Source organism: Acromyrmex echinatior, chromosome 2 (genome assembly GCF_024713525.1).
Source record: "Acromyrmex echinatior isolate Ae372 chromosome 2, ASM2471352v2, whole genome shotgun sequence".
In the NCBI taxonomy this organism is placed as follows: domain Eukaryota; kingdom Metazoa; phylum Arthropoda; class Insecta; order Hymenoptera; family Formicidae; genus Acromyrmex; species Acromyrmex echinatior.
In genome coordinates, this window is record NC_141853.1 from 12,526,882 (window position 1) to 12,543,640 (window position 16,759).

Genomic DNA, 16,759 nt, shown 5'->3' on the forward strand with positions numbered 1-16,759 from the left:
TGTCGATCTATTGATCATTGCAGCAAACGTTTTCTGTGTAGCAGACAATTTGGTAGCAAGTACAGTTTCAGCAAACCATATTTAACTGTGTAGAGACAATTTTCTTTTATACTGACATATCCGATATCTATGACAACTAACTTCATACTGCTAACTAAATTGATCCGTAACAAACATGCATACTTTGCTATCAGGTCCTTATATTGGCTACAACAGAACAAATTCTTTGTATATATTAGCAAATTTCATAACTTTAGTAGCTAATGCAATTTCAACTAATCAGAATTAACTGTAACCAGCAACATTTTTTTTTCCGTGAATGTAAGACGATCTTGTACGATTGCATAAAGTTACCGTTATTCGTGAAATCGATCAAACTATTTCGAAAGTCGTATATTAAATTTTTTAATTTGACGAAGGAAGAAGCGCATACATATGATTAATATTTTTTGCAAATTGGGTGTCATTAGAATACATCTTCAAATTGCAAAAGTGTTTATCATATCTCTCTAAATATATACATATACGTGTAATATACTGCACGTTTCCAATTGTATAAGTGTACACGTATGTACATATACATACATATCTATAAATATACATATTATCTAACACTCAACCTGTTTTGTGTGAATTTAAATCGTTATTTTTTTTCTACGTTTTTTTTAAGAACGAAATAATCTGTAATTCTGTTAATTATATGGACGAATAAAAGGATGGAGTGTCCTATCTGAATAGACGACGTTTCCTTCTACTCACGTGCCACAGAATGATATCAGTCGCTTTAGATTCAAGGTTGCATCGGTCGGTATATAACCGTTTATTAAGCGTAGGCATTGGTGAATAAGTGACGGAAAAAAAAGGAGGCGAAACAAAAAAAAGGCGGCTCGCGTCTCTATAACGAATCGATAGCGAACGCACCGTAATAAATATCCGCCGAAATTTATTTTGCATAATCGACGGAATTTCATTTAATTATACGTCGCGGTGATAAATTGGAGTTAACAACGTATCGCCGGTGGGCGGACTGACGCGTTTCGCGTTTCAATTTCCCGGTATCTTTCGCATTCCGATATTTTTGGGACAGGTATAAAATTCGCGTAACGTTTAAAAGCTTACTCTCTCCCCCCACCTGGTTATTGAAGAGCAATACGAGTGGTTTTATTAACGACGGAAAGCGTTTTTCCCTCGCGACAGGCTGCTGTAATAGTCTCGTTCCACACAGTGGAAAATAAATGAAAGACATACAGAAAGGGAGAGAGAGAGAGAGAGAGAGAGAGAAAAAGCTTTTTCATTAGTTCCTTCTCGGATATCGATGTTATTGACGCGTGTTGCCGATATTTCATCAGCACGCTTGCGAGAAAGACGGTTATTATATAGGTGTCTTCTTCCGTATGAACAGGAATGATTGTGATGCGATTATGCTCCCAGATATTTTTTAACAAAAACATGTACGGAGCTTATAATCTAAAAACACGCTGTGAAATTTTATTCGACAATTTATAAGGTTGGAGGAGGATTTGATTAATTAACAGCATCAAATTAGCAACCCAGCTGTTTATTTTGATCATCGTCTATTTTATTCGACGCGATGATGACATATTCGATTTAGATACTTAATAACTTTATTAAGGAGGCTATTTTCGATCGTGTTTGCCAGGGCTGTGTTTTGAAAATTTAAGACGCTTTCAATTTGCGTGAGGGATTCTGTATATGAATAATTCACGCTTATAATTAGCAGCAGACTGTCCGAAAATTCAAGTGGAAGCTGAAAAATTTGCAGAAAAATCGATCGTTTGTAGACGATCGATGCCGAACATTACGTATATTTTTAGAAACTCAGAACCAATTGTATAATAACATAATTTTTACCTATGAATGCACCACTTCTAATGACACTATTGAATTCATAATGCAAAACATTTAAAGAAAATTTAACTCAAAATTAGTTTATTTACTAAGTGCATACATTAATGTGGACGATGTTAACTTTGGAATTAACCATAGAAATAAATTGATTTACATTTTGACACACATGGAAGTTAAAAATAACAAAATGTTACTTTTAACTCAAGGAATTAGGTTATTTTTGATTAATTAACTCTTAAATAAAAGTATATTTATGATAATAATTTTTTAATAAATTTTTGAATAATTAAGGAGCTTTTCCTTTTATTTCGTACTTTTGTTTATTAATATATCGCGAATCCTGATTTTGTATTTCATACATGCTAACCACAAATCGAGAAATTATGTTATCAAAATTGCACAAGCAACCGTAAAAAAATTAATAAATATTCGACCGAGCTTATATGAGCTTATATTAGATAATAATTGCTCTTTACTAAATGTATGACGATGGCATTTTGAGAATTTAAATTATCAAACATTTTTCCGCGATCGATTCTTAACGTCGGACATATTAAACGGACAGAGTTTTAACAGAGATTTAGATTATCGCGCAACGAACCGGCAACCGGTCGAAGAAGTCGAGGAAGAAAGAAATCTTGGAGAAAAAAAAGAGTCTGGGTCGCGATAAAACAAGCTGATGTAACGTAATCGGCGCGATAACTTATCTCCTTCCTTGAGGCGTCGAACGGAGAATTACGTTATCAAGAAAGTAATCACTTAATGTAATCATAGGATAGAATCACCCGAAATCATTATAAAATTCATATGAAATCTATCCCTATGTATAATCCGATAATTACTTGTGCAATCACGAAAAATCATTGTGTAATATTAGATAAAATCATTTATTTTACCAAATGTGACTTTATATGTAGTGAAGAAAATTATTTGTAACCAGATGAAATCATATAAAATTAAATGAAATCGTGTAATCTGTGGGACAATATTTCAGCTAGTGGTTATCCTCTCGTACGTAATTAACTATTTCATTCTCTTGTATAAATTGCAAGGATATCGGTGGCCGGAATATCGTTGTATGAGATGCCTGCGTACAACATGCGTAAACGTAGGCAACTACCATTATCAATTGGAGAACGATTCGAGGAAGAAATTTTCCCCTCCGACTTCACATTCAGAGATTCCGATTAACGGAGAATATCGGTATTTACAATTCGCACGGTCTGCGTTTACTGTTGTGGAGACACTCTCGTCAAGATGCAAACTGCCGCACGTTATTTTTCATTGTGAATCGTATACTTCTTAAGTAACTAAACTATGGCGATATTTAGTAAAGCAATTCCCGCGCTTTTATATCTAATTCTCTTAAATTACGCAGAATGTATTATACTTTCTTATTTCAAATTTCTCTGATTAACTTGCCTGCATAAAAACGTGCTTACTTGTCATTATTTCGCGCTTCATGCCTCGCTACGAGTATAAAGATATAGACGCGCAAACGTCTCCCCATCTTTCTACCACACATGGCTTCTCTAAATTAAAACTGACTGGTTTACAGCCAGATCGTGGCTGACATGACTGCGGGCGCTAAAAGACCTAAAAGAAGAAGAGGAAGACGATAATTCGCACGACCGGGCCGCATAATTCAATCTACGAGAGCATGTCTAAACGGATCTCTCGCGTTCTCGTTAGAAAAATTCATCGTCATGTCTCTCGTGCGTTCATATATAGTAATGTCCTTGCTCCTCATCACGGCAAGCCGAGAATCTGCGCTTTTCCCTCGTAAATTACGCTTTGATAAGTCAAAATTTACGATCACCGTCGTAAATCTTATATGAGCAGTGCGCATATTAGTGTTTTTCATCACTAATTATTACATATTTCAGTGAAAAATGTAAAAAACCCATCAGAGCCTACATCAGCTATTCGGATGCACAGAAAATTCTTTATTTTCCTGTGACAAAACGAATGAAATAAACATTTCAACCCTTCAATTCGGGTCCTTCAATATAAAATATAAATCAAAATTACATAAGTAACCCAAATTCCAAGTTGATGATTCCCGACAATTTAGTTCGTTCTTCTTTATCCAAATGCCAAATTTTATATTGATAAGGACTCGAATTGAAGAATCGAAACGTTTATTTCATTCGTTTTGTTACATTCACACGAAATGATAGATTCTTTCGAGCCTCATTTTATATATTTGTTTACATATTTGAACTCAACTGTATAGATATTATTACATTAGTGGTTGTGGAATTATAAGGATTCTTATTATTAGAGAGAGAGAGAGAGAGAGAGAGATGTGAAAAAAAGAGAAATAAAAATCATCGTTGTTCATTCTATACATCACAAACTTGTTATTTTTTTTAGCATTGATTATACGCACAAATTTTATTTGTTTTGCTTGAGAAAAGGACATTTGATCACTTGCATATCTAATCAAACTTACATTATTATTATATCTAATCAACAGATTAAAGAATTACAATTTTTAAGTTCTTGAAATGAGATCTCAAAATTAAATTGGGTCATCATCCAACCTTAATTCCTTCACTCGCATCCTGAAAGTTTCTAATTAAACTTATACATAAAATCGAGGCAGATGTATAATAGAATGAGTGTCGGAATCAAACCCAAGAATCGTTGACTACAAGTCGATCGACTACCTTCGTAGCCACGTACCATCCTATCTAATCCTTAACCACAGATGTAAACTTTCCGAAATTCTTGCAACTTATTTTTTTGTAATTTTAATAAAATAACTAAGATGTGGATGACAAAATATGTATAAGCGACAGAAATTCCGCAGAATCCATATTCATAGTAATAATAAGAATTGAGATAAGATCTTTAGAACGAGTATTGTATTTGACGAGTCTTGGATTTGATCCTGACACTCATTCTATGTATTTGCCTCGATGTTATACAAGATTAATTGGAAAATTTGAAGGATATGAGTGAAAGAATTATTATAAAGACAGATGGTGATCCGTTTCAAGAATTTAAATTACAGTTCTCCAATCCGTTGGTCAGATAATATAGTCATCTGATCAAATGTTCCCTTTGAAATTGTGACATCATTAAAATCGACGTAGAGTTTTTTTACATATTGTTGATTTTTAAGTACTCGATATATTTCTGTATATGAGAGTTGGCAGTATAACAGTAAAATATAGCTCACTTTGTGCCAACTAAGAAGCGTGCTAACTTAATATATTTCAACAAGCGATGACAAGTCGATTATTAATTTTTGATAAAAAACAAGAAGATCTCGATCTCAAAATCGAGTATCAGAATCTCCAAAGTGAACAGAAAATTGGTAAAATTTCCGGATTCTCCGGATCTTCGATATATCACGGATCCGCTGCGGGGGATTGCTCCGTGACGTATTGATTTATACCTGCGTAGCATCGAAAACGATATCGTGAAAATCAAAATCTGGAGGAAATTATACGCGAGGAGTCACGCGACAAAAATCGCGGGCAGGAGGGAATAAGCCTCCTTTCTCTATCCTCCCTCTCGCTTATTGCATCTGAAAAGTCCGAGGTATCCCACACTCTCTTCTCTTCCTTCTTCCTCTTTCTCTCTCGCGGCTCACAGCTGCTACGATAATGGCCGGTTTACACAGAAACCGGTAGCCGGTAGCCGGAGCTAGTAGTCAAGTATAGCGGGTTTATGCTAGGCCGCTTAACTTTTTTCTTCGTACGAACTGCACTCGGGTAAAATGTACTTGCGACTGTGCAAACAGTCGCGAACTTGCTTTGGCTTAAACCGTCATCATTTCGAATTATCCCAATGCGAGCTCGTCCTACTGCATGCGGTTATCTCCGGTGGGGTCGATACGACCGTATAGGACAAAGTGGCGCGAAGATAAACGCGGATGGAGTGGAACGCGTGTTATTGAAGAGCGATAACGCAAATATCGAGAATGATAATTCAGATACGAGTTGTCTTTTTATAAGAACGGTTGTAAATCGGGAGTCTATTTGTCTATTTTCTCGCCGGTATATTTCCGACTATCCATGCAGTATCCATACGGTGTAGAATAGCCATAAACCGGCCGAGTGCGATTCACGTACCGCGCGATGTTCTTTCTCCTCTCGTTTTTTTTTTCTTGAGGAACGTGCGTAGTCTCCGTCATATTAATTGTCGACGATTAAATTCATTGTCTCTAATGTGCAGTACGACAGAAGATCTTTGGCGATTCGCGACAGGTGACGTTCGTCATACATCTAGAGTTTCTCTAAAGAGAAGTAAGAGTCTGGCCAACGTTCTAGTTTGATAGAAAATGGCGTATGAATATGTAAGACTTTGAGCTACGGGGAATTAAAAGGTGAAACTGGAATCGATTCCGATCGGAATTATTCCGTTTTCCATATAGGAAATATAATAGAAATCTAGAGAATAATTGAACAATTCCGATTGGAAATCGGATTCACTCCAAATAATTCCATTAACATGTGCCCAGTTTTCCCTTTTGATTCTTCATGGCTCGAATGGAAGAATTAATTGCTATACTTGACGCGTCCATCTTGTCTTGATAACTGTTTGTCACTATGATCTTCAAAAGTTACGACGAGAAATTGTTCATTCTATTTCCTTTGAATATTCTAGGATATCAACACATATCCTAATATAAGTTATTTAAGTCAGGCCGTGAATAATCTCACGTTAAAATATTTATACGCGACGAATAATGTGCAGGAATGTCGAGAGAATTTGAAGACCATTGCACTCGATTATGCGTTCGATTGATCGAGTGTATGAAATCCATATCTCAACTGTGCACAATGCACAAATGCAGAGATGTGAACGACCAAGTATGACGGTAAACACTCGATCTCCGAAATCTTTCACGCCGCAAATTGAGATGGGTAAGTGCGAGATACGTTATCAGCGTGGGAAGCGATTATTTCGTAGCCGCAGGGTAAGGTTTAATTAGGCTTCGGAAGCTTCGGTCTAATTCCCCGTGTCGATACGAGAGATGAGCTCGTTCGTTGAGAGAGAGAGACTGTTTCATAATGTCAAATTATATAAATATTTATTTGAATTGTATTTTCTATTATTTCTATATAGATCGTCACTGCTTTTATTTGACATGACGTTAATTTAACTAAAACAATTTAGGAGTTAAACAATTTAACTGAAGAAAATGTATTAACTCAAGTTTAGTTTATTGTTTTGCTGATACGTTAATATAGACGTTGTTTACTTGAATCATATAGAAATGAATTCATTTATATATTTTTATATATAGATACATGGAAGTTAAAAGTGTTATTTAGCTTAACGGATTGGGTTACCATTGCTTCTCTGGTATCTAACGTAGTGCACCAAGTGCATATGAAGTTCGCGGCTGTAGACGCATATTCAACCGTTCCTGAAATATCGCGAACATCCTCCACGTCGCGCCGGAACTCGAGAATCGGCGAGAAGGGACGGAAAGATTCTCACGCGACGGAATCGTGTGCGGGAGATTCCTCATCTTTCACGCGATTTTATTAGGGTAAACGTTCTCTGTCGGTCTTGCCGATTATCTGTCGCTATATCTATTGTACATAACGATCGAAGTAAAGCGAGACGTAACTTTATAATAAGAGGCTGATATATAATTTCCATTAAGACTCCGTCGCGTCTGCAACAGGAATTTTTAATTCATCGATCCTCTGTGTATTTTGACGGTGAAATCTTTCCGTTAAATTCAATCGTTATATTATACTATAATATCATTTAATTGGAACCGGAAGAAGTAATTTCATGTCCATCCATGCAATGAAAGTCGCGAGAGATTAACGCGATCGATGATGATACCATCTGATCTGTGTTGCGAAGAAATTCTATCTGGTCGGGATACGCGCGCAATGTTTTGTTTTGTTCCGATTATCTTGCCATTAAATACGGCGGGCATAGACTCGTCGTGGGATTTTTATTACCTAACGCGGCGAACGGCGACGAGTTCTCGCGTCGCGTCACGTCGCGTCGCGTCGTTTCTTACGTAACAATTACCGAGAGAGTCGACAGGTGTGGATGAACGCGAGGCGGTTCTCGCACGAGGGCTTCTTCGCACAATCACGTTCTTCGTTCTTCGTCCCTTTCGGCGTATCCTTTTGCGGTATCCTCAAAGAACCTCCAGAATCGCATTCTCATGGAAATACCTCGCATGGAAATCAGTTTCGCAATTTTGATGACTAAATCGACAGGGATTCCGATAAGAAGCAATCGGATGAATCGCACGAGTAAATCGAGCGAATCAGTATTTTTAAATTATTATGTTATGTAATGGATTGCATTGTCACGCAGAAATGATAATTGAGAGTGTTACGAAAGAATGAGAGAGAGAGAGAGAGATCATACATATACACATGCGCACATTCACATAGAAAAAATACAAGCGCGAATACATAGAAAAAAAATCCAAGGCTGCGATGACGTACGTACATTATGCATTTATGCATAATAAAAACGGTACATATTCAATCTCATCATAAATTTTATAAACTCGATCTTGGACTATATTCTCTTTTCCATTACGATTTTACGGAGCGACAACAAGGTTTATTTATTCACTTTGGTGATATATGTACATTAATACGGTCCAATCATTCTTTCGGTCATTTCCAAGAAGACATCTTTTCTTTTCGACGATATGAGAAAATGCACAAAGATTATCCGTCGTCTTGTGGTGAATGTCACGAGGTCACTAAAATTTAAAATCGAGTATAAACAACTTTTTTTTTCCTTAATCTTTTAATAGAACAGAAAAGATTGCGAAAGCAGATCTTTACGGTAGTAGGAAGTAATAATTGTTACGTTTTAGGACTCTCTCTCTCTCTCTCTCTCTCTCTCTGATGAATCGCGAGTGCTGGTACGCATATCTGTGAGGCTTTAATTGCAAATTGCTCGCGCTTAATTATGGGGCATTGATAGCCTTTCCAGGCGGGCTTTGTTATTCCGCCGTACTCGCTCTTTAGCTCGCGCAGGATTACGCGTTGCAACGGATCGCGAGTGTGCAACGGAACGAGCGCGCGCGCGCGCGCGCGAGAATTTTGCAATTAAATACCGTTTAATTGTACGTCAGCGTCGGCGGAGGATTATCAGCGCTGCGATTATCTACTCCGGCGCGCCGTGCTGCGTCGCGGTCTTCGCTCTCGGCGAGCCTGTCATTATTGTCATTTACATCGTCTCAAGGATCTCCCCAAGTATGTCCCTAATGTCCCACTCCGTAATTCTTTTTTGTTCGCGCATTGTTATATCGTATACATATAATACGTTGTACATGCGTTATCGTTTACCAATGCCTATCTCAAACTATTCTCGAGTTATCTTTGCGCGAATGTTGTATTTTATTCCTCACTCAGCGCAATATCGACGCTCTCCCGGAACTAAATGATTAATCAACACATCAAGCTTCATTACGTTATCTGCGATTATCAGCGTCAAGAAGAGAATTCATTGAGATGATTGATTCTTATTTTTAACGTAGTTTCTTGTTTTTCTCTTAAGTAAGTAAAAGCTTTCTCGAATTTTCTCGAATTAATTCGTTGAAATGTTTTATGTTTGAAGAAGACAACGCGCGTTTCCTGTTTGAATATCTACTTCCTCATCCATTTGAATTTCAGAATTGATTATCAGGTAATTCTGAAGTATTGATGTATTCGACGTAACCGGAACGTAACGGAATCTCGATGAGTCTGCCGGATATAATATCGACAAGTTAAATAGACTGTTGCAGATCAGTTTACTTCTGTGATCTCCTCGTCTCTTACATTTTATGTATTTTACATACCATCACTGGAATTCTGTAACTCTTAACGTAATTAGTTATGGCATCCATGCTTGTGTAGGTATTATACATACATATATTGTAAAAATGTAAAATAACGATACTATTGTTGATAGAATCTTAGCTGATTCGCGAAAGAACATACGAAAACACATAATCTCGCGCTACTCGAAAAATTTCTTAGCGGGAAAGCTTTACGCAGCGAATTCCAGCCGGATTTTTTTCCTCGCGGATACCCGCCACTTCTCGCGTGCTGTACGATGTGATGTGATGCGATGCGATGCGATGCGATGCGATGTGACGCGATGCAAATCAAAGCTAGAGGCGGAATGTCACGAACGGTCCTAATTTTACGGAGAGAATTTTAATTTTTTTTATCGCGCGCGCGCACACACACACACATTTATTTATTCGTAAAATTCCAATAAATCAATCCGCTCGTAATATTTAATAAATGTCATATAAATACAAAACGAATTTAATTACTCAAAATATAAACTTTGAATTTAATTAATTATTATTTAAAAGATGTGTGCGCGTGCGTGCGTGTGTGTGTGTAGATTTAATAAATGCATCATACCAGTACAATATATAATATAAATTTAGGTAGTATGAAATAAAATGAAAAATATAAATTTCGAATTTAGTAAATTCCACTGGAGAATTTTCTTTTGTGATCATGAGATGGGGAAAATAAAATTTATATTGATTAAATGAAATAACGTAGGTATTGGACTTTTGCAGGCCTAGCCCGGGCGGTGTCGGCGATAACGGCGTTCAAGGTGTTCGCGGCAAAGGTCTGCCGCACGTGATTTATTGCCGACTCTGGCGTTGGCCAGATTTACAGTCGCACCACGAGCTCAGGGCGATCGAGCACTGCGAGTACGCCTTCACCCAGAAGCGCGACGAGGTCTGCGTGAATCCTTACCATTATCAACGAATACAAACGCCAGGTACGCGAGGGCAAACAGGTGCATAGAAACTTTTATTTTGTACTCGTTATAGATATATATACACTCTGAAATTAAACAAGCCTGTAATGATTATATGAATCACATATATATAATATTAAACATATGGCGGTTTTTAAAAAATCCATTTTTAAGGAAATCGTGACTACTGTTAGGAAACGGTGAAATTAAACTTCTATTCTATTGTATTGAAACCGTTAACGATTTTTGACTTTATATAAGTTGGGAAAATAAACTATCATACTTGTTTGTATAGCGAAGATAAAATTTATATCAATTTCCTCTTTGTGACGGAGAAAGGGCGATGGGCGATCATTGGTATCCGTTTTGCTCGAATTACGTTTCCTCTCTCTCTCTTTCTCTCTCTATTTCCGTTCTTCTTTCTCGAGAGAGGGCTGTTAATCGGCTGTTACGACCGTAAGCATAGCGAGACTAGATCGCGTGACTATATCGCGGTACACGAAACTTTGCAGTTTTGCCAGCCATTCTCGTACCACGGCACAACCTAGCTAGCGACGAGAACACCGTCCTCTACAACACCTCCCTCGAGGAGCTCAGCGTCAGCGTGCCGGAAAATACGAGCTTCCACGCGACGTTGAATCACCAGCACAATCAGCAGCAGGGCATACCGCACTCCCCGCAGCAACAACAACAGCAACAACCAAATAATCCGTACCAAGGAATGCAGGTCGGTAACTGAAATGGATCACGATCATCATTAGCAAGTTGACTTGCCTAAAGTCAATAGTCAATTTGTTTCCCCATGAAAAAACTCATTTCTTATCACTCTTATTTTTAATTATTTTTTTTAATTGTCGCTGTCAATGGTTACAAGTCATAAGTCACAAGTAATAATATATTATAATATAAATAATAATAATAGTTATAAATCAATATAATAGGTGTTGGAATTAATTCGTAGCGTTTTACAAGTGAGGGAAGTACTTTCATTAATGTATTTTTTAATGCTCATGTGAAATAAATAACATTCTTTCATTAAAAAACGCTACGAATTAATTCCAACACCTAATAATAGATAATGCAGTATTTTTGTTATTTAAAATGATGAAAGCAATTTATCATTTTTTTTGTGATGATATGATCTCTAATTAATTGCATGACCGCATGACCACTTGAACTATGTGCATATCTCGTAACATTGATTTTTACACAGATTATGTACCTAGTGTATAACACCCTATGTAGTATAATGAGGGAGCGTAATGAACGCGCTGTCGGATTTGGAAATGTGATTACTTGCACATATTATTTATGTTTAGAGCATGCAGGCAACGAGTCCGGCAAGCGTCGGGAGCTTGGGAAGCGTACAGGGCTCGCCTCATCCCGCTCCAGGATCCATGGATCCACCGGCAGATACGCCGCCACCGGGCTACATCAGCGAGGATGGCGACAATATGGACCACAACGATAACATGTCCCTGTCACGCTTGTCACCCAGTCCTGTAGACGCGCAGCCGGTTATGTATTGCGAGCCCGCGTTTTGGTGAGTACTAGGTTGATTAATGGACATGTTGCGTGTGCAGGTGTATAGCACTCTCCTAAATCATATAAACGTATCACGGTTGCCTTGTACGTTGTCCGCAAGATTTTAATCGTGAGACTTTCTAATTTCCCTAGCAATCGCCGCGACAAACTTACGGAACGAACATCTTTGGAAATTATCGAATTAATATTGACGTGAAATGTGAAATCGGATTCTAAGAGGTCGACATTAATATAAGAATATATTAAAAACCGGAAATTAAATTGACAAATTAATTTATATATAGATAATATATTTATTTATTCCATCTCGCGATCCAATTGCTCTTCGCTCTTGATTTTCGTCGTGCCGTGTTTGTCACTTACAACTTTTGTTTTACTTGCCAGGTGTTCAATTAGTTATTACGAGCTAAATACGAGAGTGGGTGAGACGTTTCACGCATCGCAGCCGAGTATAACCGTGGATGGTTTCACCGATCCAAGCAATTCGGAGCGCTTCTGCCTCGGATTGCTGTCCAATGTGAATCGCAACACGGTGGTCGAGCAGACCAGGCGACACATTGGCAAAGGTGTCAGATTGTACTACATCGGTGGTGAAGTGTTCGCCGAATGTCTATCTGATTCGAGTATCTTCGTACAAAGTCCGAATTGCAATCAGCGTTATGGCTGGCACCCGGCTACCGTTTGCAAAATACCGCCAGGTAAGCGAAGTAATTTACCTCCTTACTCATTGTAATTTGCTTTTTCCTCGGACAAGGTAATATGCTTTTTTTACTTTGTTTAGTTTTAAGACAATTTCGTCTTTAAATTATTTAATTACGAGTGGGTCCAAATTCTTCGCACAAATCAGATTTGTGTAAGCGTGTCAGCACACGGACAATTTGAAAATTAATAAACTATTAGTTGTTCATTTAGGTTTCTACATTTTCATTCGTTCTTTCTTCACACATATTTTTTAATTTCGCTTGGAATGAAATTAGTAATTTATCGGAAGCCTTCGAGACCTACCACATGCGTTCTTTCAACACGAGATCTGTTTTCAGTAAGATTCTTCTACCTCCTGCTTGAATTATTCAGTAATTATTTTCCCAATGAATGATTGACGTTTCTTATCTGTATAAAATAATTATTACATAAATAAATCATTTGCTTATCGTTCGTCGTTTTTAGAATCTGTGTCAAATGTATTTTGTTGGCATGCAGGATGCAATCTGAAGATCTTCAACAACCAGGAATTTGCGGCGTTGCTGTCGCAGTCGGTGTCGCAGGGTTTCGAAGCAGTGTACCAGCTGACGCGTATGTGCACGATCCGAATGAGCTTCGTGAAAGGCTGGGGCGCGGAATATCGCCGGCAGACAGTCACCTCAACTCCCTGCTGGATTGAGCTGCATTTAAACGGACCGTTGCAGTGGCTCGACAGAGTACTCACGCAAATGGGCTCACCCCGCCTACCCTGTTCCTCGATGTCCTAAGTTTTTGCAACTTCTATTCGTTCATGAGAGAAGAACACGTGAGAATACCCTTCGTGTGCTATCGTCGTCGATTGATCGATCCATTCGTTTCTTCTATTCATTTCATCGCATACGATATGTGAAATTTGAATCCGTTGTCCAGATTTACCTCAAACGAACGCTGCTCAGTGACGCGTGTAAGAAGAAGAAAAAGAAGAATGTATGATCTTTACGCTTGAAGATGCAATTGAAAGAATTAAGGCTCAGACACAACGATACCAAGTTTTCTTCGCGCCGATACTTGGCGGCTTTCTCGAATTGTCGCGCGATCAACCACGAAGCAACCACGATGTGTGAAATACGCAGACAAAAGGATGAGAAATTGAAACGGCGGCGTTCGCACAAGTTGAATATCATAGTAGATAATTAAAACTTGATGTCCTACTACGGTTTGTTGTGATTGAAGAGAGAAAACACGGTGATGCGCAAGGACGCGAATAAGATACATGGAGCTTTGCTTCGACTTATATCGCGCGCATGTGCATCACAATTGGCGTACAAGATATATCCAGGGTGATCATAATCCGAGTTTAGTCGATTCGTAATAAGGAATAAAAAGAAAATGAGAGAGAGAGAGAGAGAGTGAGTGAGTGAGTGAGTGAGTGAGTGAGTGAGTGAGTGAGTGAGTGAGTGAGTGAGTGATATTTATATATATTATATATATATGTATATATGTACCGTGCGCTAACAGAGCTCAGTCTTTTACATATTTTTATTGCTTATTCAGGCAAACATAACTATTACAGTCATACTACAGTAAACGCCAGATCTTTATCAGATATAATATCTATACATTATACATAATATATTATGTATGTATGTTGACTTTAATCCATCATAGTGGAAGGAATCCACTTGAATATTCTATATTCACACACAACACGCACATACACACGCGCGCGCGCGCGCACACACACACACACAAAACACGCACGCACGCACGCACTACATACATGTATATATGTCATGTTTTATGATATTTGTTATGGAAGATTACGATAGTATACATATATCATCGGAAATACCTAAAATTGTTTGCATCATATAAGATTTTCCACTCGCAACACACAATATTGTCTATCTAAAATCAATATATATATATATATATATATATGTGTATATATATACATATATCAAGAATACATTGATATGTATTTTCCAACAAATTAACAATACGCGCTGTATGACTCACTCGGACTATGTACATTTAATTGCTGATGAGTTTAGCACAATGAGTATTCACCCTGTTGTTATGTATATTTTTCTTTAATAACAAACGTAGATGCTTTTAAAAAGCAAGATTTATGCATGGAGAAATCTTTTAATATATATATATGTATATGTATATATATACATATTATTTAATATATTTAATTCGTATGTTGTATTTTTTCTTTTTTTTTTTTTACTCTTAGATCTCTTGGACCAAATGAATAAATTTTGCCTTGTCGACCGGTACAGGTAACAGTACATATATCTAAATTATTATTACGAATACCCAAGTGTGTCTTCTTATCCTCTCTATCTTTTTTGACCAGATATGTACTTGGAATGCCACGAAAACTTATCCTCGCATTAGCTCTCTTGCAGCTTTGAAGTCTGCTATTGGTATATTTGCTTTAAATATTATTAGAAATTTACAGTTTCCCTGCCTATACGGTTATCGCGAAAAAATAATTACCAATTGTATGTGAAGCGCCTTAATCCTGGATATTTTCCGAGTTTTAAATATATTCTGACACTTTCCACCTGCATTCCGATTGGCAGTTGACATCCTTTTTCGTGTAATTTCTCGAATACGAAAGCATAGCGTTTTCACCTTGACAAGAAAATTCAAGTTTCAGCGAGATTAGTCCCCTGTCTAAAGAACTGTGTGCAAACAAATTATATTGCCTGTAAGTAAAATCGTAATGTTGTGAAGATTATCAGTTAACGAAGAAAGTCAAAAGAAGTAAACCGTCTGAGTGAGGAATAAGAATGAAGAATAAGTGCGTTTTCTTAATTATTCAAAAGTGATTAAATGTTTCATAGAAAAAAAGACATACTAACAAATTCGTTTTTCTTGAGAAAAAAATCAAAGATGTTTAAGATGTTATCAAGATCTTTAAGTTTTGTCGAGATGTGTATATAGCCGATATCGACGATTGTGACACGAGGAATTCAAGGATATCCGTACCAACAGGAATGATGATTATTTTGAAATTTTGAAATTCGTTAACCGGATAAGGCCGATAAAGCCGATGAACGCGGTGCAATTTCCGAAATACTATTCTTGTCTACAACATCTGTTTCGATTTTCGAGCGTACCGTTCACAGTGTTGACACGATAGTTGGATGCTAACTGTAATGCAAGTTGCAATTCGGACTTTGCAGTGTACGCAGCCGTATGTTTCTGATCTTCAGCTTCAGAAAGACAAAAGACCGACAGATAATGGCCGCTGGATCAATTCGGAAAACGGATTCGCGGGAATAATTAATTTTCAACCTGTGCCGATGATCATGTTTTTAACGATGTCTCAAGTCATCTGTTAAGATGAAAGCGACAACTCAGCGAGAATAAGAAACTTGAAGGAATGAGGAAACAACGCCTTCAGAAAAAAAGTGAAGAATCGTTGGCAGTGTTTCCTCGACGACTGGCAGATCATAGTATTTCAAGAAACGATACCGACTTGGTAAGCAAAAGAAAAAACTCTTCAACGAACGAACCGGTCCAACTGAACTGCGAATCGGTTCCTTTTGCCTGTCAAGAATTTTTTTGCGAAAATGCTCGCGCAAAGATACACTTAATCCTAATGGAGGAAGCCCTGTGGAACGCTGCGCGAGTTGTTACATTTTGAGTGGATCAGATGGCAGAACGCTACAAAGACATACAGAGTACACAGAAAAGAAAGTATAAAACAATAAGAAGAAGAGGATATGAGAAAGGAATCGACACTCGCGAAGCTCGACCGTAGATAACTTTGGGAGCAACATCTCGAAGGTTGTCGAAATCCTAGGCAACGATGAGTCATCACGTTCCAACAAATGAATTTGAAAAGAAAATGTCCGCGAAGAGACACGCGAGGAGAGAACAAGGAAAGACTCCGTCTGAACGAGTCGATGTCGTTCAAGAATCT

At 37.6% G+C, this 16,759-nt stretch overlaps 1 protein-coding gene across 2 annotated transcripts in view; it reads left to right on the forward strand.

The window, feature by feature from the left end:
* The window catches only part of Smox (Smad on X), a 26,632-nt gene extending 12,426 nt beyond the window's left edge, over positions 1 to 14,206 (forward strand). Inside the window, exons 2-6 of one of the 2 annotated variants that reach the window (XM_011067326.2) lie at positions 10,403 to 10,629; positions 11,103 to 11,317; positions 11,910 to 12,133; positions 12,520 to 12,833; positions 13,336 to 14,206. In XM_011067326.2, coding sequence (XP_011065628.1) covers positions 10,403 to 10,629; positions 11,103 to 11,317; positions 11,910 to 12,133; positions 12,520 to 12,833; positions 13,336 to 13,604 — 1,249 coding nt within the window. In that variant the 3' untranslated portion in view covers positions 13,605 to 14,206. The remainder of the gene's footprint in view (positions 1 to 10,402; positions 10,630 to 11,102; positions 11,318 to 11,909; positions 12,134 to 12,519; positions 12,834 to 13,335) is intronic. The other variant, XM_011067327.2, reaches the window with a different exon arrangement.
* Positions 14,207 to 16,759: the final 2,553 nt, after the last annotated feature.